Here is a 19,724-nt window from a genome sequence, read left to right on the forward strand (position 1 = left end):
CTGTCTTAGTGACTATAATCATAACTCAGAAACATACAAAGCTTGTAATTTACATGTTAATATTATATATATTCTCGTTGCCTGTACATCGCTTGCTTTTGAGGTGTTTATCGTCTGGTGTTAGGTATAAAAAAGTAATATATGCCTTTCCTTGGGTTTCGTTCTAGTTTGCTCTATACCAAATTTCATCAAATGCGTTTCGGTAAAAGCGTAACAGACAGACAGACATACTTTCGCATTTATATTATTAGTATATACATATATATATAACAACATTTTAAATTTTAATGGACTTTTTTATTATATTTGTTTCAGCTATTAATTTCTGACATTATATATGACAAAGATGAAATTAAAATCATAGGCAGTCGTTGAAATGTTACAACAATGTTTCAATTAACAATTTGTACGAAACGAGAGAAAGTTGAATGATAGAAAAATGTGTTAATTGTTTTGCGTTATAATACATTGTGCAATTAATAATAATTATATATATATTCGAGACATTTTAATAAATAGTTTGGTTTAATACGATTAGAAAAATGTAATCATTTTAAGAAATTAGTGAATCGTTTACTAAGTAACAATATGCATTATACAAGATCAAATTTTGTAAATGATTTTACTATGACTACATGACGTTAAATTACCTTTTTTTATCTATTTATTTATATTAAAATAACACTGTATACTATACATTAGATTACTTTTGTAAATTACTTTTTCCGAATACATGATTGACCTTCAACAACAACGTTGACCTTCAAAATAATAGTTAATCTTTTGTAGGATTATTCTTTAAGAATAAACTTGTAAACTTGAAACTAAGATGTTATGTCCCTTTTGCCACAGTCTCTCTCATCCTTAAAATCGGAACACAAACATACGAAGTATGTATGTATATTTGGGGGTACAATATATAATGATTGGGACCTACGCAGACCGACTTACACAAAGCCCTACCACTACGAAACCCACCAAAAAAACTTATCATATTAGACATTAGTATATTGAATTTGAATTGAAGTCGCGCATACGACCTTTTATTGATTACTATGTTTAAATAAAGTACAATGTCGCTTTATCTAAGACTGTATGTATGTATGAACTGTTTTGGGGAACAATTCACCTGTGTCGCGATTATGTAAAATTATAAACGATTATAAATGCTTGGACCTATTCAGAGATTCGTTGCCAAAGTTTCGTAAAAATGTAAAAAACTATATTATAAATAAATAATTATATGTAACAATTTGATATGTTTGGTAGATTTTGTTTATTTGTTTAACTTCATAGGATCATAGAATTGTTGTTTTTATGTATAACTATCTCACACTTATTTTCGCATGCGGTATTCACCTTAAAAGGTAATGCATTTAGCAATAAGAACTTTGTAACTTAGCATAATTATTACTTTAACAGTGTAATTACCACTGGTGAATCTTAATAAATAAATAAATAAAATAAATAAATGTTTTAAATTGTTAATTCTAACATAGACACTCAAAACCTGCATACATGGTATAAGATAATATTACCAGCTAAGTTCCCATTCATCAAGGTCGTGAAACAGGTTGTGTTATCTTTTTCAGTATTTAATATTCAATGTGTTTTTCTATTAAAGAATTAGAAGTCCAACATATCCCAGTGGATGTGGTTTTTATTCCGTCATAGTAGGTTCGAGTTCGAACAAATCATAATTTATATAATAAGCTTGGACACAATAAAAATGATTTCAGAACAAATATTAGTTTTAAAACTATTTATAGAAAATACATAATTGAAAATATTTCTAAAAAAAAGGTAATTCATGTATATCGTAAGTTATTAATGTGTAATTAAAATCTGATTTTAAGTGACAAGTCCGTCTAGTATTCATATGTAGTCGCAGTTATTACGAAAATAAAATTATGTTAAGCCGCCATATTCGTTCAAGTAGTTAAAAGTTTGTGAGATCGGACTACGCGTATATTTTGCATTATTGACTAGTCGGTCGCCCGCGAAACTTCACGTTTATTCAAAAGATGTTTTATGAACTTCGAAACCTATGACAGGTTTTGTGTTCATTTCATTGTATGCACTCACAAAACTCATCTACTCGGGATTTTAAATTTGAAGAACTTTGTTTTATTATTAAACGCATAAAGCAAGGACTGATGAATTATGATCACTATTGCAACTTTATACATTTCAACCTGACAAAATATTGTTCTTGCAAAAAGACATCTAGATAAAGTGTTACATGTTATCTTTTGAGCTATTCTGTTATAAGAAACTCGGAACTCACCGCAGAACACGTGCGTGAAATTTCAAAATGCGACACTGACTATACGTACTGACTAGTTAGTACACGTATCAAAATAGCGTTTCATCTTAAATATATCGTCAACATTTTATCACGAGTGAGATACGAAGTGAATTCGGACAGAAGAACTACTTAATTTGCTATTACACAGATGAGTCGCTCTCTAATTAATATAATCTATATCTATATTTCTATCGATTCTTCAAAGACGTATTTTCCGTATATTTGGTGTCGCCTAGAAGGATGTGACATTAATAAGCCTAGAATAGTTTTTTTTATTTACATTTTATAATACATCGTAGGTGATCGAAACAAATATAATATACAGGTGGAGTTAGAGTGGTTAGTTAGTTAGTTAGATAGTTCTTATACAAATTCGTACTGATTACCGACATTCCCGCCCGCCAACTGGTCATTTTGTAAGCGACGTCGATAGAATTAACGTCAATAAATAACCACTTTAACTTTCCGCTTACGACGTCGTAAAGAATATCACTATGTTAATAAATTGTATGTTGTTACTAATTTTTGTGCGGTTTTGCTTACGTTTTAGAGGTATGTCGTAGGTATTAGGTATAAAATAGTTCTATGGTGTTCAAGCTTGCTTGGTGAATTTCATCAAAATCGATTCAGTGGTTTGGCCGTGAAACAGCAACAGATAAACAGACAGTTACTTTCGCATTTTTAATATTTTTATAGATATAGTGAATTTGAAATGTATTTGTTTAGTAATAGGTAACAGGTTGAGTCATTATTTCAAACAATGGAGTAATAGGTATTACTCAAACTTTGTTTATATTGTGACAAAGTTATTACTAAAGAAATTTATCACTTGAAATTACTTCTAGATCGGTCGGTAGACATTTTTGAATGAAACTTGTTTGGTAGAAATTCTGCTTTTATTACCTAAGTAGTAAAATTCTAGGGTCGAATTTAAGAGAAACTTTTAGATTCAAAATTGTTACCATTGACAACACTTTATTTTTTTTTCTAGAAAAATACTACCTCTCTGTTTCCCTTTTGTAGTTGAAGATACTTTCACAAAAGCAATAACTCTATTATTAATTTTTCATTCTTATATACACGTAAAATGAATTCAATAAGAATAAATAATTTAACTATTGTAGAACGTATCGTAATGCAAATGATCTCATTGATTATAATATAGCAACACTTGCTGTTCTCAAATTCTAGTGTAGGCTAAAGATATAGAAAATAAATTATTTTACTCAAATTCTTACCTCTGATGTGTCTGTAGATAACTCTCCATGTTCGTCCTCATAAGTAATATTAATTTTAGCGACTGTGTATATATCGCCTCCAAATCTGTCGTCAGTCGGTCCGTATCTGACAGACTCGAGCTCACTGCCCGGTGTGTGACATCCCACGAAGCTGACAAACCAGCCGAGTGTTGCCAGTCTTGACCAGAAATCTCCTACGCGCATTTTAATAAACAAAATCGCACATTCGAATATTGAAAATAATAAACACTGCACTCGTAGTCACTCCGGCGATGTATTCGTATGAGAAGCGCGCACGTCGTCGTTCGAACGCGATTTCCTACCGTATGAAACTAAAACGAAAGCAACTTTATCTCTCGCTATCGTTTAACGAAAACAGACGCAACGGATTTAGTTAAGAACGTGACGTGTTATTGTTATCACTCGCGAATTTGAACAAAACCGGCTCGCAACAAAAATACAATTTTTGATGACTCCAGCTTGTTTTAACTGTTATATTATGTATGCGAGAGTTATCGTCATAATATCATATGCGACGCAGCCTCCCGCATTTATCTTCGCTATATGATCAGATCATTAGTTTTGAAGTCGACTGCCGCTCCATACCCAGCGAGGTACTTTGCTGCTGCCGGTAACTGAAACAAAGAATACGGACATTGGATTATTTGCATCACCTTGCGCAATTTATTAGTAACGCAAGAATATATTAAAAATATTTCTAATACGAGGATTTTTTTTAAATTTATAATAATCCGAGCATACCCAATCGTTATATAAATGAAAGATATCAAATGTTTCAATTCGTATTCCGCAGTGAAGCAAATCATCTGTGTATGACGCTTAACGAACCGGCTTAAGAGCGGCATAGTGGGCTACTCTCTTAACCTTTTAATGAACCGCAAAAACTAAAGGAATAACCCGTAAATGTCCCACACATTTACGGGCTATTCCTTTAGTTGATATACACACGTGTTAAAACGTCTTTTAATTTATACTCAAAGAAGTCCCTTTAAGCGATAAGCGTATATCTGTATTTATGGTGTCTGATATATATACTAAATTGTTAAAATCTTTCCAACATGCTAAACTTCTCACGATAACGCCTTATCCCACTTTAAATTTAAAGTACATATAAAATATTTACATTTAATAAGCTAGTATCAGTTTCAATAGAAAAATCCAATAAAATCAAGGGGGTTTTAAACCGGGACCTCCCGATCTCCATCCTTATAGTAACGATTGAGTTAAGCTAATAAAGCCGCAGATTATAGCCCTGGGTTCGAACCTCGTGTCAGGCCGACGACATTCTCAGCAGCATATGTTCAATTATAACAAAATCGATGCCGTACTTAAATTTTGAACGATGTTTAGTGCTTTTTTTCCGTTCCCCGTGCCAAATGTGATGTTTACATAAAGACTTATACAAGCGTCGGCCACTTCAAAGAGCCTACACATCTTTCGTTTGTTTTCTAACATACAATTAAAAATAAATAAAATTTAAAAAAAATAATGTTTGGTTTTAAAGGTTTTTCGTGGTAAAGTTCGATGATATGAAAAATAATCATAATTAGCGAAGGTATATCACATATAAAACCAGATACGGACAGCGAAATATTCACTTTTATTTTAATTACTTGTAAATTATATTTACCCGAATTTACGCTTCTAATAAAAACTAAACAATGTCAAATTAGACTAATTTGGGACGAAATTATAAGTTTATAACCCAGCACATAAAATATCATAGAAATTAGTTCATAAACAAAAACATTATACACCATACATTTTATATATAGACGAATTAAGAACCTCCCTTTTTTAAAGTTGGTTAAAACACGACAACATCAAAACAGCTGACGTAAACACAAAACAGTAGTAAATAGTATCTATGAGCACGTTAATATGAGAGCGCATCTAATAAATACTATTTAGATAATGTCGCTAACTCGTATACAAATAACAATGACAATCGATATTCAGTAACTCTGAAATACAAAATTTACGTCTTTACATATAAATTTTATTAATGGGGTGATTGGTTTAACTATGATTCTTTAATGAAGGTCCAAAATAATAATGTTTATTGTAAATAAATCAATTTAATTCAAATATATTATAGTATTTATAGGAATAGTAAACAAATATACAGTAAATGGCCGTTGAAGACAGCGTGCTTATGCAGGTGTGCTGAACATAGCAGCAATAACACGGGCTTGTATGTTTCACATTATATAAAAAGTAAAATAACAGTTTTTTAACGCCCCACGTTGGGCTAAGCCTCCTTACCCTTTTGAGAAGGTTTAGGAGCTTACCACCACGCTTCTGTAATGCGGTTTAGTAGATACACGTAACAATTCTCATCTATCACGTGTATGTTTTCTCACGATGTTTTTCTTCAACGTGCATGAGATAAATTGTAAATACATACATACATACATGTTTTAAATAGAATACCGTAAAAGTGTTTCAAAATATCACAATACAATAAACTATAAAATCTACGAGCAAATACACTATAAGAAATATCTGAAAAAAAAAGAACTAGGTCATACGTAATATGAATGCGTATAGTCCATACCTAAATAAACTTAAGGTCGTTGACTTCCGGCCATCGACCGCAGTTCTATAAAAATTCTTAATAATATTGTGAATCATGAAATTGTGATAACGCCTCCGTTCACGACTAGCGATTACGAAAGATTTTCATATTTCAACTTAGATTTTGTTTTTTTTTTACAATTTTATGACTCAAATCGAGACAAAATAGTCTAGATCGTATCACGGTATTTAATTTTGTGATCAAATGTACTTTGGTTACGGCGGCTAATATATAATACAAAGACAGATACTATCTGCCGGCAAACATGTGTGCGTGCACACACACAAAAAATTCAGTACTTTTCTCATACGGTTCATACACTTTCTAGAGCAAGGCAATACCGTCAACGTACTAATACTAACTACTTCCAGAATTTCTTGACAAAAATCAAGTGACTTGGGGATTTGAAATCGGAACCTCAAATCAGTAGCCGTATGAGCTAGCCACTATTTTTTCTAGTTGGTCGTTCGATTAAGTTTTGCACAAAGTAAAGTACATAGCTCTAACTGAATAAACAGTACATCATCTAAATGACCGTAGAAATATTTGGTGTCTGTTATTTGCATGACCAAGGAACCCGTGTGACCTGACACAAAAACGCCATTATTACTTTTTCATTTAAACAATTGAAGACTTTATGAGTAATGCTACTAATGAACCGTGAGTGTTTTAATATTATTATTACTAATGCGGATCAAAGTCAGTGACGTGATAAGAGCCGAGTCATTCCGAAACATATCGAGCATTCCTCGATAAATAAAGTAAATTAGTTAGAGTTATTGTTAATAAGTCGATAAATACTTTAAATTACCTTACTTTGTAAGTAAATATTTTATTTAACAGAAAAAACATATTATATTTACACAAATATACTATTTGAAATATATATATATCCAAATGTAGGCAACAACGCTATCTATCGGTTCGATAAGAACTTATTGTTGGTAGAGCTTTGTGCAAGCTCGTCTGTGTAGGTACCACCCACTTATCATATATTCGACCGCCAAATTGCAATACACTACATATGGGCAGTGATGACCACTTACCATCCATTGGCCTGTTTGCCGTCTGTCTATTAAAAATAAAAAAAAAAACTACAATAAAATTATTTAAAAAAAATCTCTTAAGCAGTTTAGAAGCTATGCGAATACACGTAAAGTATGATTTTATTTATAAAAATGTAAATTGCATTTATAAATTTTCGTAGTGAATAGTTACGTATATCATATGTTGTAATTCGCTTGCTACATGTTTGAAAAACATTAGACATCACGATCTTAGCTGACTACGAAATGTCACGATTCTAGAATTAAAAAAAATGACAGTAAAATTATTCCAACCTTCGACGATAACTTCGTATTTTTTTTTAAATATAATAATTATTCGAACAAAACTTGGAAAAAGAATGTTATCAAAATTTCGCACGTGACATTGGCGAAATAATCTGTGCCTTTTTTGGCACAAATAAAAGCCAAAAAAAAAGTATCAAAATTTACGAGTAACTTTTTTTTAAATATATCGGTTACATTTCCGGTCGTCAGTTCAATCAATATTTTAAACATTATTCAGTCGCGGACCTGATGTATTTCGTTTTATTTAAGTCGTAATAGACAATTGACACATTTTTATATGTATTACTTTCGTGCACGGTAAAGAAACATCACTAAGTTTTAAAGAAATAATCGTCGAAAGTCGAAATACCTTTGTATTTTTTTTTTAATTATTAAAAAAAAACTCTTTGCCTTTCTTCACCTTTTTTACTTTCGATTTATTTATGGATACTTAATATTATATAATCTAGGGTATGAGTATTTATTATAATTGAAACGAATATATTCATTATTATAAATTCATCTGATTAATTAAAAATAAGTATTTCGATTAGATATCAATAATTACAGATTAAAAATATTACCATGGGACCTTGTTTACCATTCGTCTAAATCCATTTTTATGTTGCTTATCGCGAATGATAAAGAAAACAAATGAAATCTGAAACGTAATGATAACACACGATTGAAAAAATATACATATTTACTTAAACATGTACAATAGTTTTATTTACCATATTTTAATTATTAATTTACATTTTTTCCGAATGTATTAAACCCGTTAAATTTAAACCCGTTAAAATGGATGTCGGTTTATCTGGTTTTATTTTTTTTAATAATATATGGTATTGATATAGGTAGGTATAGGTGGTCGAACAACTCACCACCGTCCGTAGACATCGGCACTGTAAGAAATATTAACTATTCCTTACACCAACCTTGGTAACAAAGATTATATGTTCCTCGTGCCTGTAATTACACTGGCTCACTCACTTCAAACCGGAACACATCGATAATAAGTACATTTGTTTGGCGGGAGAATGATGAGTGGCTTATCCTACCCAGGCTTGCACAAAGCCATATCACCAAGTAACATATCTGAGATTAATTATCTTTGACACATTGACGGATCACTATGAAAGTTGGCATAAATGTAATTTCGTCGCTAGATGGCGCTGTCGAACAATAAGTTATAAGTTAATACCGTACAGCTGATCGCTATTATTATTATTGTTATGACAGTAAGTATATGTACACAGACAAGACGTTCGCAGGGTTTGGTTTAACATTAAAAAAAATCCTACTGTATAAACATATTATACAATGTTTATGCATCGTAATTTTAAAACGAAATAGTTAAACTGCTCATATATTTAAATATTTTAATAGCAAAGGTCACTGAACTTCATTGTACGAAAACAAAACGTAACAAATTTCAATATAACGATTTGCACAAAATGTCTACAAATATTATTTTAATATTATAAAGCAACGTTACCTCTTATTAATGATATCAAAACAATACCTAAAGAGTCGTACGCTAACTGGAAGAACTAATATATAAATCACTTTAAATACAGTCCACACTAGATCACGGCACAGGTTTATCTGAACTTATATGATATTTTATATTTTATCAGCTTCCTAATTAACCAAGGAAATTCGATGTACCCATTCCTTGTAACGTGATTACGAAATTAATTCGTTAGCAATGTCGTGTTCACGACACTTCCGCGCACACTGGGATGTGTACATAAAGATCATTATATAACTGATAAGGCACTAGAGCGTGCAATTTAATTAAATGTATTGGTTCCGTAGATATACACGAATTAATATCGAATTTATTTATGATGCACAAAGAAATCAATTCATATATAATTAAAACGGCAGCGAAAAATCTTTATTGAATAAACAGTAGCGCCCTCGGGGTTTACACACCCAATTAATGGGTTTTTATCAGAAAACCTTCAGTAACAATCAGGTGTCCGCATTAAGTTGACAGTGCTAACCCACAGCTACGTAGTTATTAATTTTGATTAATTTTTGTATATATAAATAAAAACACAACCATAATAAATTTAAATTTACAAATATTCTAATAGAAATAGAATAGTTGTCCGATAGAATTATCGCCAAGACCGTATTTTGTTGTAGATATGCTTTATTATTATTTTTAAAACCCTATAAAAAATTATGATACACTTAAAAACAATACAAGACCGAATAACAAATAAAACGAATGTAAAATGTCCCGCGTGTTATTCTCGTGAAAACCGCAAATTTATTTCTGTAAAACGAACAGCTTGTGTAATGAATACCTACGGCTACGGTGATACATGCATGCACTAATTGTTCTAGATAGCATTGATTTTAATTGTAAGGAAATAAAGTTCTAGAACTGTACGCTTTTAATATTATAATTTATTTATCTATACTCATATTATCAATGGTAAAGGAACTGTCTGACTGTCTGTTACGCTTTCACGACCAAGCCACTAAACCGAATTTGATTAAATTTAACATAAATAAAGCAAGGACTCAAGGAAGGACATAGATTTTATACCTAACACCTGACGCCCAATCCCTAAAATACAACAAAGCCGCGGGCGATGACGTAACTGTGTTTATCTGAAGATTTTTTTTGATATTCGACAAAGGCTTTAAGCTATTGAATGCAATTGTATACAAAAATATATATAATCCACATGGTTATAATCTTTAATGATTTATTTTTAACGAACTAGTACATCTGTGTAACAAAAACCGTACCAGTAGTGGATATCACTAAAACCACCATAAGGGTACATAATGTTATATTTATATCCAGCCTTACTAACGTTATACAAACAGAGTCACTTTTCTTCCTACCTGTTATATATAAATTCATAAAAATGGAATAGCAATAGGGCGACCTTATGAATAAATTGCCATCCATCCGTTTTATTAGTACTGTAAAAATAATACTGCCTCTTTGGTTTAACGGTTAGCTACCACGTCTGAAGACTAGATGTAATGAATTCTAATCTCGTGTACAATAAAAGTTATTACGTTATGTATTATGTGCCTCGAAACAGCCCTTAGAAATCTGACATCGTGTCTTGGAAATAATATAAAAAAAAGTCTTGACTTAAAATCTCTACGGGCCCGATCGCCCCGATGAAAGTGAGAGGTTGGAAAATTCATCTTTGTCAACCCGAACATATACTTATCTAGATAACTTTTTTAGAAATCGGAACATTATAGGGAAGCAACAAAAGCGAATACAATGGTAATAACTAAATCACAAACGAATGCAAATTCCCGGCAGTGCACCACGACGCGTGGTTTTGTTAATACGTTAAGGGCTGTCACTTTAATTGTATTGAGATATTAACAGATTGTTAATTACTGCACACACAACTAAGTCTCTGTTGGGAATTGCCACCTAGTCTAAAATTGGTCTTGTGAACATGATCTACAAGAAATGCAACGACGGGGTGGATGGTCTAAAATGTTACGGCCTGTAGTTACACCGAATTATTCGCCGTTTAAATTGAAACACAACAATATATATAAATTGTAGTTATTTAGGCTTAGCGGTGAAATAACTGATAGGTCTTTTTTAATATAAATAAATATGATTGGTTTATTTAGATAATTTACAATATGGAGTGTCTGTACGGTTTTGTAGTAGAACATGCGGAATTCCAAGGAATGATATATTTCTTTATCTGCATTCCTTATTTGTGAGGCAAACTCTAGATAATATGGCTTAGTTGCCCTCATAACATGGTTTATATTATCATTTATATGTGATAATATATATATTTTTTAATTTCTTGATCAAATACTTACATAATTTTGCTTTTCTAATACTTATTTCTATTGTCCTATTTTTTAATAGTTTTATATACAACATTTTTTTTCAGGCACGATTCTTAAAGATTATTTTTATGGGCGAATTTCGATTAAAAATATCAAATATTTTTTTTTATCAAAATATACTGTATTCGAGTAGGGTTTTACAAGCACTTTTGAATAGTCATTTTACAACTATATTAAGTATTGTACGTTAGATTCTTATAGTTGTTTTATTATTCTAGGTATTTCAGCAGAGGTAGTATGTAAGACTTCAATCTTTCTTATAAAATGCTGTAAGCCGAATTACAATGATACACAATTTTGATTCCTTTTGATATGTATTTTTACAATTGTTATAGTCGAATAACGCATATTACTTTTATAATATTTCGTGGTCGTATTTTGTTATTTGCTAGTTTATACTTTCATTGCTCCTCTGATTAAATATTTACATGCAAATGATTATATCATAAACTATTTAATGGGTTTTTAATCTGTTGTAAGGTTTATCTATTTGATAAATCCGATCAAAGAACAGCTATTATAAGCTTATATATATTGCACCGTAATAGTGTACCGTACGTCGTTTTTTTAAAATATCGCGAATGAAATACGAAGTATTTTCTTACAGAATAATACTTGAAGTGTTCTTTTAATCACACTATCACTCAATATAAAATATATTATTAGCATTTATGTTATATATAATTATACTTATAGTGTCAATCTTAAGTTTTTTTTTTATGTTATTGTATCTTGTACAAATAATAAATATAATCCTGTAAAATTACGTTGTAAGTGCTTGTAAAAGCTTCGATGAGGAATATAATTTTGATTTTGATCTGCAAATTCAAGTTTATACATTATCCAGTTCGAGGTTTTGATGTAATTCAAAGTATAAAAAATCATTAAAATTTTTGTTAGAAAGTGGTACAACTAAACTAAAATAATGATAATACTATTCAAATAAATTTAGGCAATAAGATAGTAACCATTGCATACTTAACTTGCGTGACTCAGTACATATTAAATGTTAAAAGTGAACTTTCACTTAAAATGAGTTTGTTACAATAGGAAATAATGTATATTTGTTGTATTTTGTCGAAGGTTACTTCACGACCATGACTGAGCGAGGTCTGTCCTTCGTGGGCTTTAATGGTCTTTCGTTGCTTTAGTGATGTGACATGCACGTTATCGACTTTTTGTTACTTCTTTCTTACTTGCAAATTACTATGACCTTAAAATGTAACCTTTACTGATAATATTTATAATTAATACTTATTTGCAGTTTAATACTCCAATATTATAATGTGCTCATTTTTGTTAGCGATACTATTTATTATTATTTATTATTAACCTGTTAAGGTTATAGCCAAAGGCCGACAGTATGATACACGTCGTAAATTCAATCATAATCCTTTGATTTACTGATACTGTTGCCCTCATAGTCCATTCATTGTATTAATAAGAACATGAGTTATTTTGAATTCAGAATACGTTCAGTATATAATTTTACTCGATGTATATAAATAATGAAAAAAACTACAAACATCGATAATACGAATCCTCATCCTCGGTTCAAAGAGTCGCTCTTTGGGCGTTTCCCTCGCGTGACTGGATCGTGAACTTCAGGCTGAAGGCAACGCTATAAGCTGAAGGCTACGAACTTGGAACGTTTTGGAATGTCATTGACAATGAATCGACATATCTTTAAACCTTAAATAACAAAGGTAATGACCGTGAAAATAGATTACGTTTTATGATAATAGAAGTCTTTTGAAAGCGACTATTATTGGTCAAGATCTAATAGTTTTCATTATAGATAAAGGTTTAAAAACTACATTAAATGACGTTAATTCAAAAATAAATTGTAAGGTAGTAAGAAACTTAACTAATTACAAAAAGGACGTGCTGGCAACAGGTAATATTAAATAGTCATTAATATGTACTAAGTAGTTCTTGGACCTAGGACCTAAGTTAAAAATTAACAGAAAATTTATGTTCCAATTTTGGGCATAGATAGCTCTTTTAAGGATTGAAGCTTTTCACGCTACTCCGATGTGACTTGAAGGATACACATGTGGCAGACTTTCATCGGACACGAACATATGAAAACTCAGAGGTTCTTCCCCGGACTTCAACGCGAGATGTTCTTTCAACTGTGCCATATCAGTTAATTTCAACTAGGTTTATATTATAATTGAATAGTACAATATAGGAAACCCTGAGGACGTAAGTTGCAAGTATGATCGAAATTCGTTGAGGTAATGTTGTTCCTACTTTTAGCATAAGTTTAAGTTTAATGGAAAATGTTACCTGAGTACGTCTTATAACTTGAATATATTAAATCACTAAATTGGAAATAGCTTCAAGGTATTTTATACAATTCAGCGTTATTTAATAGTCATGACGCACGATTTTCGCTTTCCTGATTGGTCAGTTGAGATTAAATTAAATTGTAACTAATATCATTGAAAACAACATGGAAAAGTAAAGTGAGGGTAGTAAAGGACAATAATAAACGAAATATGCGTGAATATACTCGGATAATGAGAATTTGGGTACAAGCTGCCACATAATAAAGTTTTTATTGTATGGTTTTTTATGTTATTTACGATCTGTTATTTAGATAAGATTTTTTTAACAGATTTAAGATCAACATTTAAAAAGATCTCTTAATAAAAAGAATAAAAGATCTTTTAATAAAAAGGTATTTTTGACAACTAATTATTATATTAGTTGTTGCCCAAGTGTTAGTCCTTCACATTGCCTAGTAGTACAGACAGAAAAAGTTACTTTTACCGTTATAACATTGGTTTAAATTAGATTCAAGCGAAGCTCGGTCGCCCAGATACCGAAATAATAACAGTTCCTTGACTGCGGAAACCAAAAAAGGTTAAGCAACATAAATAATGTTTTGACTATATTTAATCTATTTCTTTTTTGTTATTTTTTTCTTCTGTCAAAATAATAATTTAATCGACGAAAGAAATATATTCTAGAAATTAACTAACCTTAATAGTTCATTTATTATTAGATACATATAGATTATTTTTATTAATCCGATTCGGTATAAAAAGTTTTAAGAAAATAAATCTTTTACCAAAAACCATTACGACAATTGAACTGACTTTTTCTCATAATTTCCACCATCACTCAGTCAGAACGAAGATACTTCCTGGCCTGGTTTTTGTAGCCGTCAATCAACTCGCTAAATGGAGCGCAGCACTTTTAATTGATCAGTTTTTGTCCTATGCAATCATAAGACCACTTCCGATGTTAAAAAACGTTATTAAAAAAAATTATGCAATGTCGGTGTTTTCATTGATACATATTTTCAGGGTAATCAAGGTTCTTATTTAGTTATTCTATTAACAAACGTCAATACTTTGTGTTACTGACTCACGGTCAGCGTAATTGCATACATATACCCTTACCCCATTATTAGCGGCGAGGTGACGGTGTAAGCAGTTTGCACTTCAACCTTTAAGCGAAGGTTTCTTTGCCTTAATAATTTTTTTATTTTTTTTTTTGAATAAATTTTAATTACAACATTGAAATGTTATAACGAATTATTTCATATAACTATTGTTGCATTTAAATTTCGAACAATGGATAAAAGATTTCTTGGATTGTTTAAGATGAAATTGAGTACGAATGACGTGTGATCTCCAACGGGAATTTAAACGGATATGGAACGACCTTCGAAAAATACCCAGAATCAAAACTGATATATCGTTATTGTTGTTTACAATTTTATTATTAATAAAATGAATAGATTTATTATATGTCGCGTTTCGCAATAGACAAGTTTATTTGGATAAGAAAAAGTTTTTACTGGATTATCGCAAAAACTATGATATAATTTTTTTTATAGTTAGAGACAGTTATCCGATCTCCCATTTCGCATTCAACTAACACGACGATTGCGTTCATCGAAGTATAAGCGGAATGTGATCGAAAGAGTAATATAATAATCATATATTAGTAGAATCGGCTCTCTGTAAAAATTCCCATCGTAATTCACTAGACTGCAGAATAAACTAATTAAAATATTTTTAGAACTGTTATTGTTTTTAATTACGATTAATAATATAAAACTGGATATTAAATTGTTTAAATTTAAATAAAGTTGAAAATTAACTAAGTACTTAGTTTAAAAGAGTACTCGTCTTATTGTTTTATACTAGAGTAATAAAGATCGATACGATTAAAATTCAGTGACGTTATTTTGTCGATTTATTGTTGAAATCGGTTAAGTCTTATCGATACTAATACCAAGGAAGTCATAAGTTTTATAGTTTTTTTTTATTATTTCCACTTCACGCTGACTCAAAGTATATTGTAAATTATGATACAAGTATGTTACAAGATAATAAAACTGTAACATTTCATCGGCACTCCTTTTTTTTATTTAATTAAAATTGGACAATTATTTGTAGGATCCCCCCCCACTCGCATTTTATGCTTCATGCTGACGTTGACCTTAGTTGTTCTACTATGAGCCATCGAAAATCTATATTGCTGTGTTCCAGTGTTTAGGGTGAGTGAGCCAGTGTAGACACGAGGGATATATCACATAACATCTTACATCTAATGGTAGTAAGGAGTGTCAGGAGTGGTTACACCAGTCAAGCAAACATGTGCTTTAATTTATTAATTATTCGAACAAAACATAAATCAATACTATTTTTTCGTCTATATAATTATATAATCATGTATATATAAATATGTCTAGTATATTAACGATCTTTAAAATTAGGTAAGCCTCGATTAACATACGGAAAGAAATATATGATAATTTGTCTATCGTAATCTTTTCGATATGTAACCGACTTTCGCGTGCTGATGTTGCCAAGTTTGTATCTAAAAGTCCGATATAACAATTATTACAACTACATTGTTACCTGAACATATTTAACGCGGGTTTTTATACTGTTTACAATTCAACATGCGAATTTTCACACGTAATAAAAGCAGGAGCACATTGACGATATTTAGTCCACTATTTCTATGTTGACTTTCGTTTATTCAATTATGGTTTGGTATGGTATCAATGGTTGCTCAATTTTCAAAACTTTTGTAAAGAGCCAGTACGATATATATGTAAAATGTGAATTTAAAGCTCGTTTTGATGCGATTAGATTAAAGTATTACGATTTGACATCGGTCAACTGTACTTACAGTTTCTGTATTATGCAACTTAATGATTGCACGCGCTTTTTAAAGTATCTTTGCTCTTAAGAACCTCAGATTAGAAAACAAAAGGCAAATACTACGCGCGGAGCATAATAGTGAAGCAACAAAAGCGAATACAGATTCCCGGTAGTGCGAAACGAAATGTCCTTTTTCTATACATAAAAACTGTCACTTTTAATTAAGAATTAACAAAAATACACTCCATCTGCCTTTTGTTTCGTAATCTTAGTTTATAACTAAGTACGAAATGCTGTAAATAGGTTTTGATACTTGGCCAACGACAGGAATATATTAAATTGCCAATGTCCTGTTATGTTAATTGCACTGGCACACTGACCTTTCACTAATATCTACAATACGAAAGTCAGCGCTAGAACAAAGGATTTCTTGAGAGTGAGGTTAACTCATCTTTAAACTCCGAATTACAAGATGTTTAAGCATTCTGAACCATAGGATAAAGTATAGAAACATATGTTATATTAGAAGATTCTAAAAAACTTAGAATTGTTTCAATAATTGAATAGACTAAACAACAGTTAAAAATGTAGTAATTTTAAAACTTAACAAACGAAGTTAATCAATCCTCACACTGGATAGTAAAGTGCTCACACTGGGTGAAATCATTTGTTTCAGAGTTTTTCACACCAATAAGCTGAACTCATTTATTGGTCTATTTGTCTACATTGTGCGCTTAGATTATGAGATATTACGTATATAAAACGATAACGGCTCTTTCTAGACCTTCACTCAGCTGGTCAAGTAACGGATTTCTCAGATGAAAATTTAATGATACCATTCAAAACATTTTAAGTAATTTTAATACTTTTTTTTATTATTTAGTTAATTTAAAGTAAAAATCTATAAGAGAGTAGTTAACCAAATGTCAACCAGCCAGTTACATTTTTTAAATTTGGGTAAATAATATAAATAGCGTTAATATATAAAAAAAAATTATAAACTAAATAATTTATTTATATAAGAATTATTAACATTAGCATTCAAATTCAAAATAGTTACAGTATAAATCGTGACCGCGCGGAATGTTGGCAGCAATGCTAGCCGCATTTCCCTGTTGAATCGTAATTCCGAAACTCTGGGCAAAAAATGAACCAACCCTCCTGTCACCAGTGGAGGCAATGAGGCGATGTGTTATACTTTTAATGAAAGTATAAATAAACAATATACACATTTGAGATGATATGGTTAGCAAATATAGGCTTTTTAAGACGAAACAAATATTGCTACTACAATAAACAAATAAACGTAGACAGACAGACCAGAATCATCCGAAGTAGATATAATTCATTCTCTCTAGTATTATGTAGAAACAAGGTCACTATCGAGAGTGTGTGAAGTATTATATCAATTAACTTCGAGGCGAATGAGGTTTGCTACGTTACTGACGACTTGTAAATGTCATTATCAAGACTATTACTATGGAAATATAATTTTATTTTATTTTATAATTGACTCTGTTTCGTTTGCGGGTAGATAGAAAAAAAGATTAATTTTCAGCAAGACACATTTGTCTAATCCAAATATATACGTGTATATAATCATGTTCGAAAATTGAGGATTGCTTTTTAAAATCTACTATTAATAATTATTGTGTTTGTTTCTGTTTTGTTTGCTTTTGTTATTATAATTTTAATTTTTTTTACTAACATTAATTATAAGGTTGTCATGTAATACTAAATTTAAAATATGGACTATGTCTGAGACAAAATAAATAAATAAAAAATAAAAATTAAAATTAATGTCATGGATTATATAGATGACTAGTTCTTGCCCGCGGCTTAGCTCTCGTTTTTGTTGTTAGTTATTAGTCATAAAAAAGATGTCTATATCTACTATGTCCTTCCTTGGGGTTCAAGCTTCCTTCATACCAAATTTCATCAAATTCGATAAAGTAATTTACCAGTGATATACCAATAGACAGACATACAGATATTCACTCATTTACTTTCGCTTTGATAATATTAGTATATCTGTCTGAAAGTCTCAAATGGTATTCGTTGATTTCTATACAGATCGTATTTACATATAATAATTGTGTATATTTGGCTATGTATTTCATTGAAGGTAACAAACATTCATTTCAAATCTGTAACGTGATGATTGATATGTTCTTATGAGAGCCTACTTGAATTACGATTATTTTGCTTGCCTTATAATCTTTATATGAGCGTGCCAAAGTGTCGTGAATGTATAAAATATGAAATGAGTAACAGGCCTTAATTCGTGTCTTGGCTCAGCGGTAAAGGGATGGCGAAAACCATGTGCACATAAATGTTACATGAATTAAATTCTGCCATGTGTCCAGCCAGTTATAGCAGCACCCAACCTTTACCTCAAGAGGAGAAATACCCATTGTTCAACAGCAGCGAACGAACAGGAGGCTTCTCTGGTGGAAATTGACTACTACCGCGCATGGATAACTGCAACACATTGTAGGTGCATTTCCGGCCTTTGAGGAATACGTAAGCTGTTTTTTTGAAGGTTCGGAAAGACCGCCTCATTTAGTTCTTTAGAGTGGTTGTGCGAAAGAAAATGCCTTAAAAATTGGATTTCCGGACATCGAAGTGGTGTGGATGGAACTTGGAATTCCGACGCGATGTCCGATGCTAAAATTCTTCGGCCAGGATTAATCGAAACAATTTATCGTTACTTTGTATTAAATATATGTCATGTCATACTATCAAGAAGGTGTTCCAAGTTTGGAATGTGGATTCTAAGAATAAGTACAGTGCATCTCAGCAATTACTCATTCATAAACATGTGCACATATGGTATGACTGAGCTTGAATAACGACATTAATTATAATAATAATATTTAAATCTATTACTTGGTGCTTGAGTTTGGTGCGAGCGCGTCGTCTCACCCACTCATCACATCATCCGCCAACAGGAATACTTATCTTCCAGTTAATGGCGAGTGAACGCTTTACTAAAGGCACAAAAGATTTTACTTTTTCGTACCCAAGATTGTCGACGCATTGACGACAAAAAATGTCACAATGTCTAGGGGTGTTGGTGAGCAGTCATCATCAGGTGGACCACTTCACAGCCAGCTATTATCAGTTATAAAATAATCGATAGAATTTCAAAGAACATGCAACGTTGTATTTGTGAAAATGTCTTTCTTGTAATCTATTTTTTTTTTAATCATAAAATAACAATCGTTTTTATTCCGTGGCGAGAACAGC

The 19,724-nt window shown here is 31.1% G+C and overlaps 1 protein-coding gene across 3 annotated transcripts in view; it reads right to left on the reverse strand.

The window, feature by feature from the left end:
- Positions 1-19,724, reverse strand: part of LOC113397657 (E3 ubiquitin-protein ligase goliath-like) — an 88,720-nt gene that overhangs the window by 40,157 nt on the left and 28,839 nt on the right. For all 3 annotated transcript variants that reach the window (XM_026636080.2, XM_026636079.2, XM_064218448.1), the window contains exon 2: positions 3,547-4,181. In XM_026636080.2, the coding sequence (XP_026491865.2) occupies positions 3,547-3,750 (204 nt within the window). In that variant the 5' untranslated portion in view covers positions 3,751-4,181. The remainder of the gene's footprint in view (positions 1-3,546; positions 4,182-19,724) is intronic.

The sequence above is a fragment of the Vanessa tameamea genome, chromosome 22 (assembly GCF_037043105.1).
Source record: "Vanessa tameamea isolate UH-Manoa-2023 chromosome 22, ilVanTame1 primary haplotype, whole genome shotgun sequence".
Lineage (NCBI taxonomy): Eukaryota > Metazoa > Arthropoda > Insecta > Lepidoptera > Nymphalidae > Vanessa > Vanessa tameamea.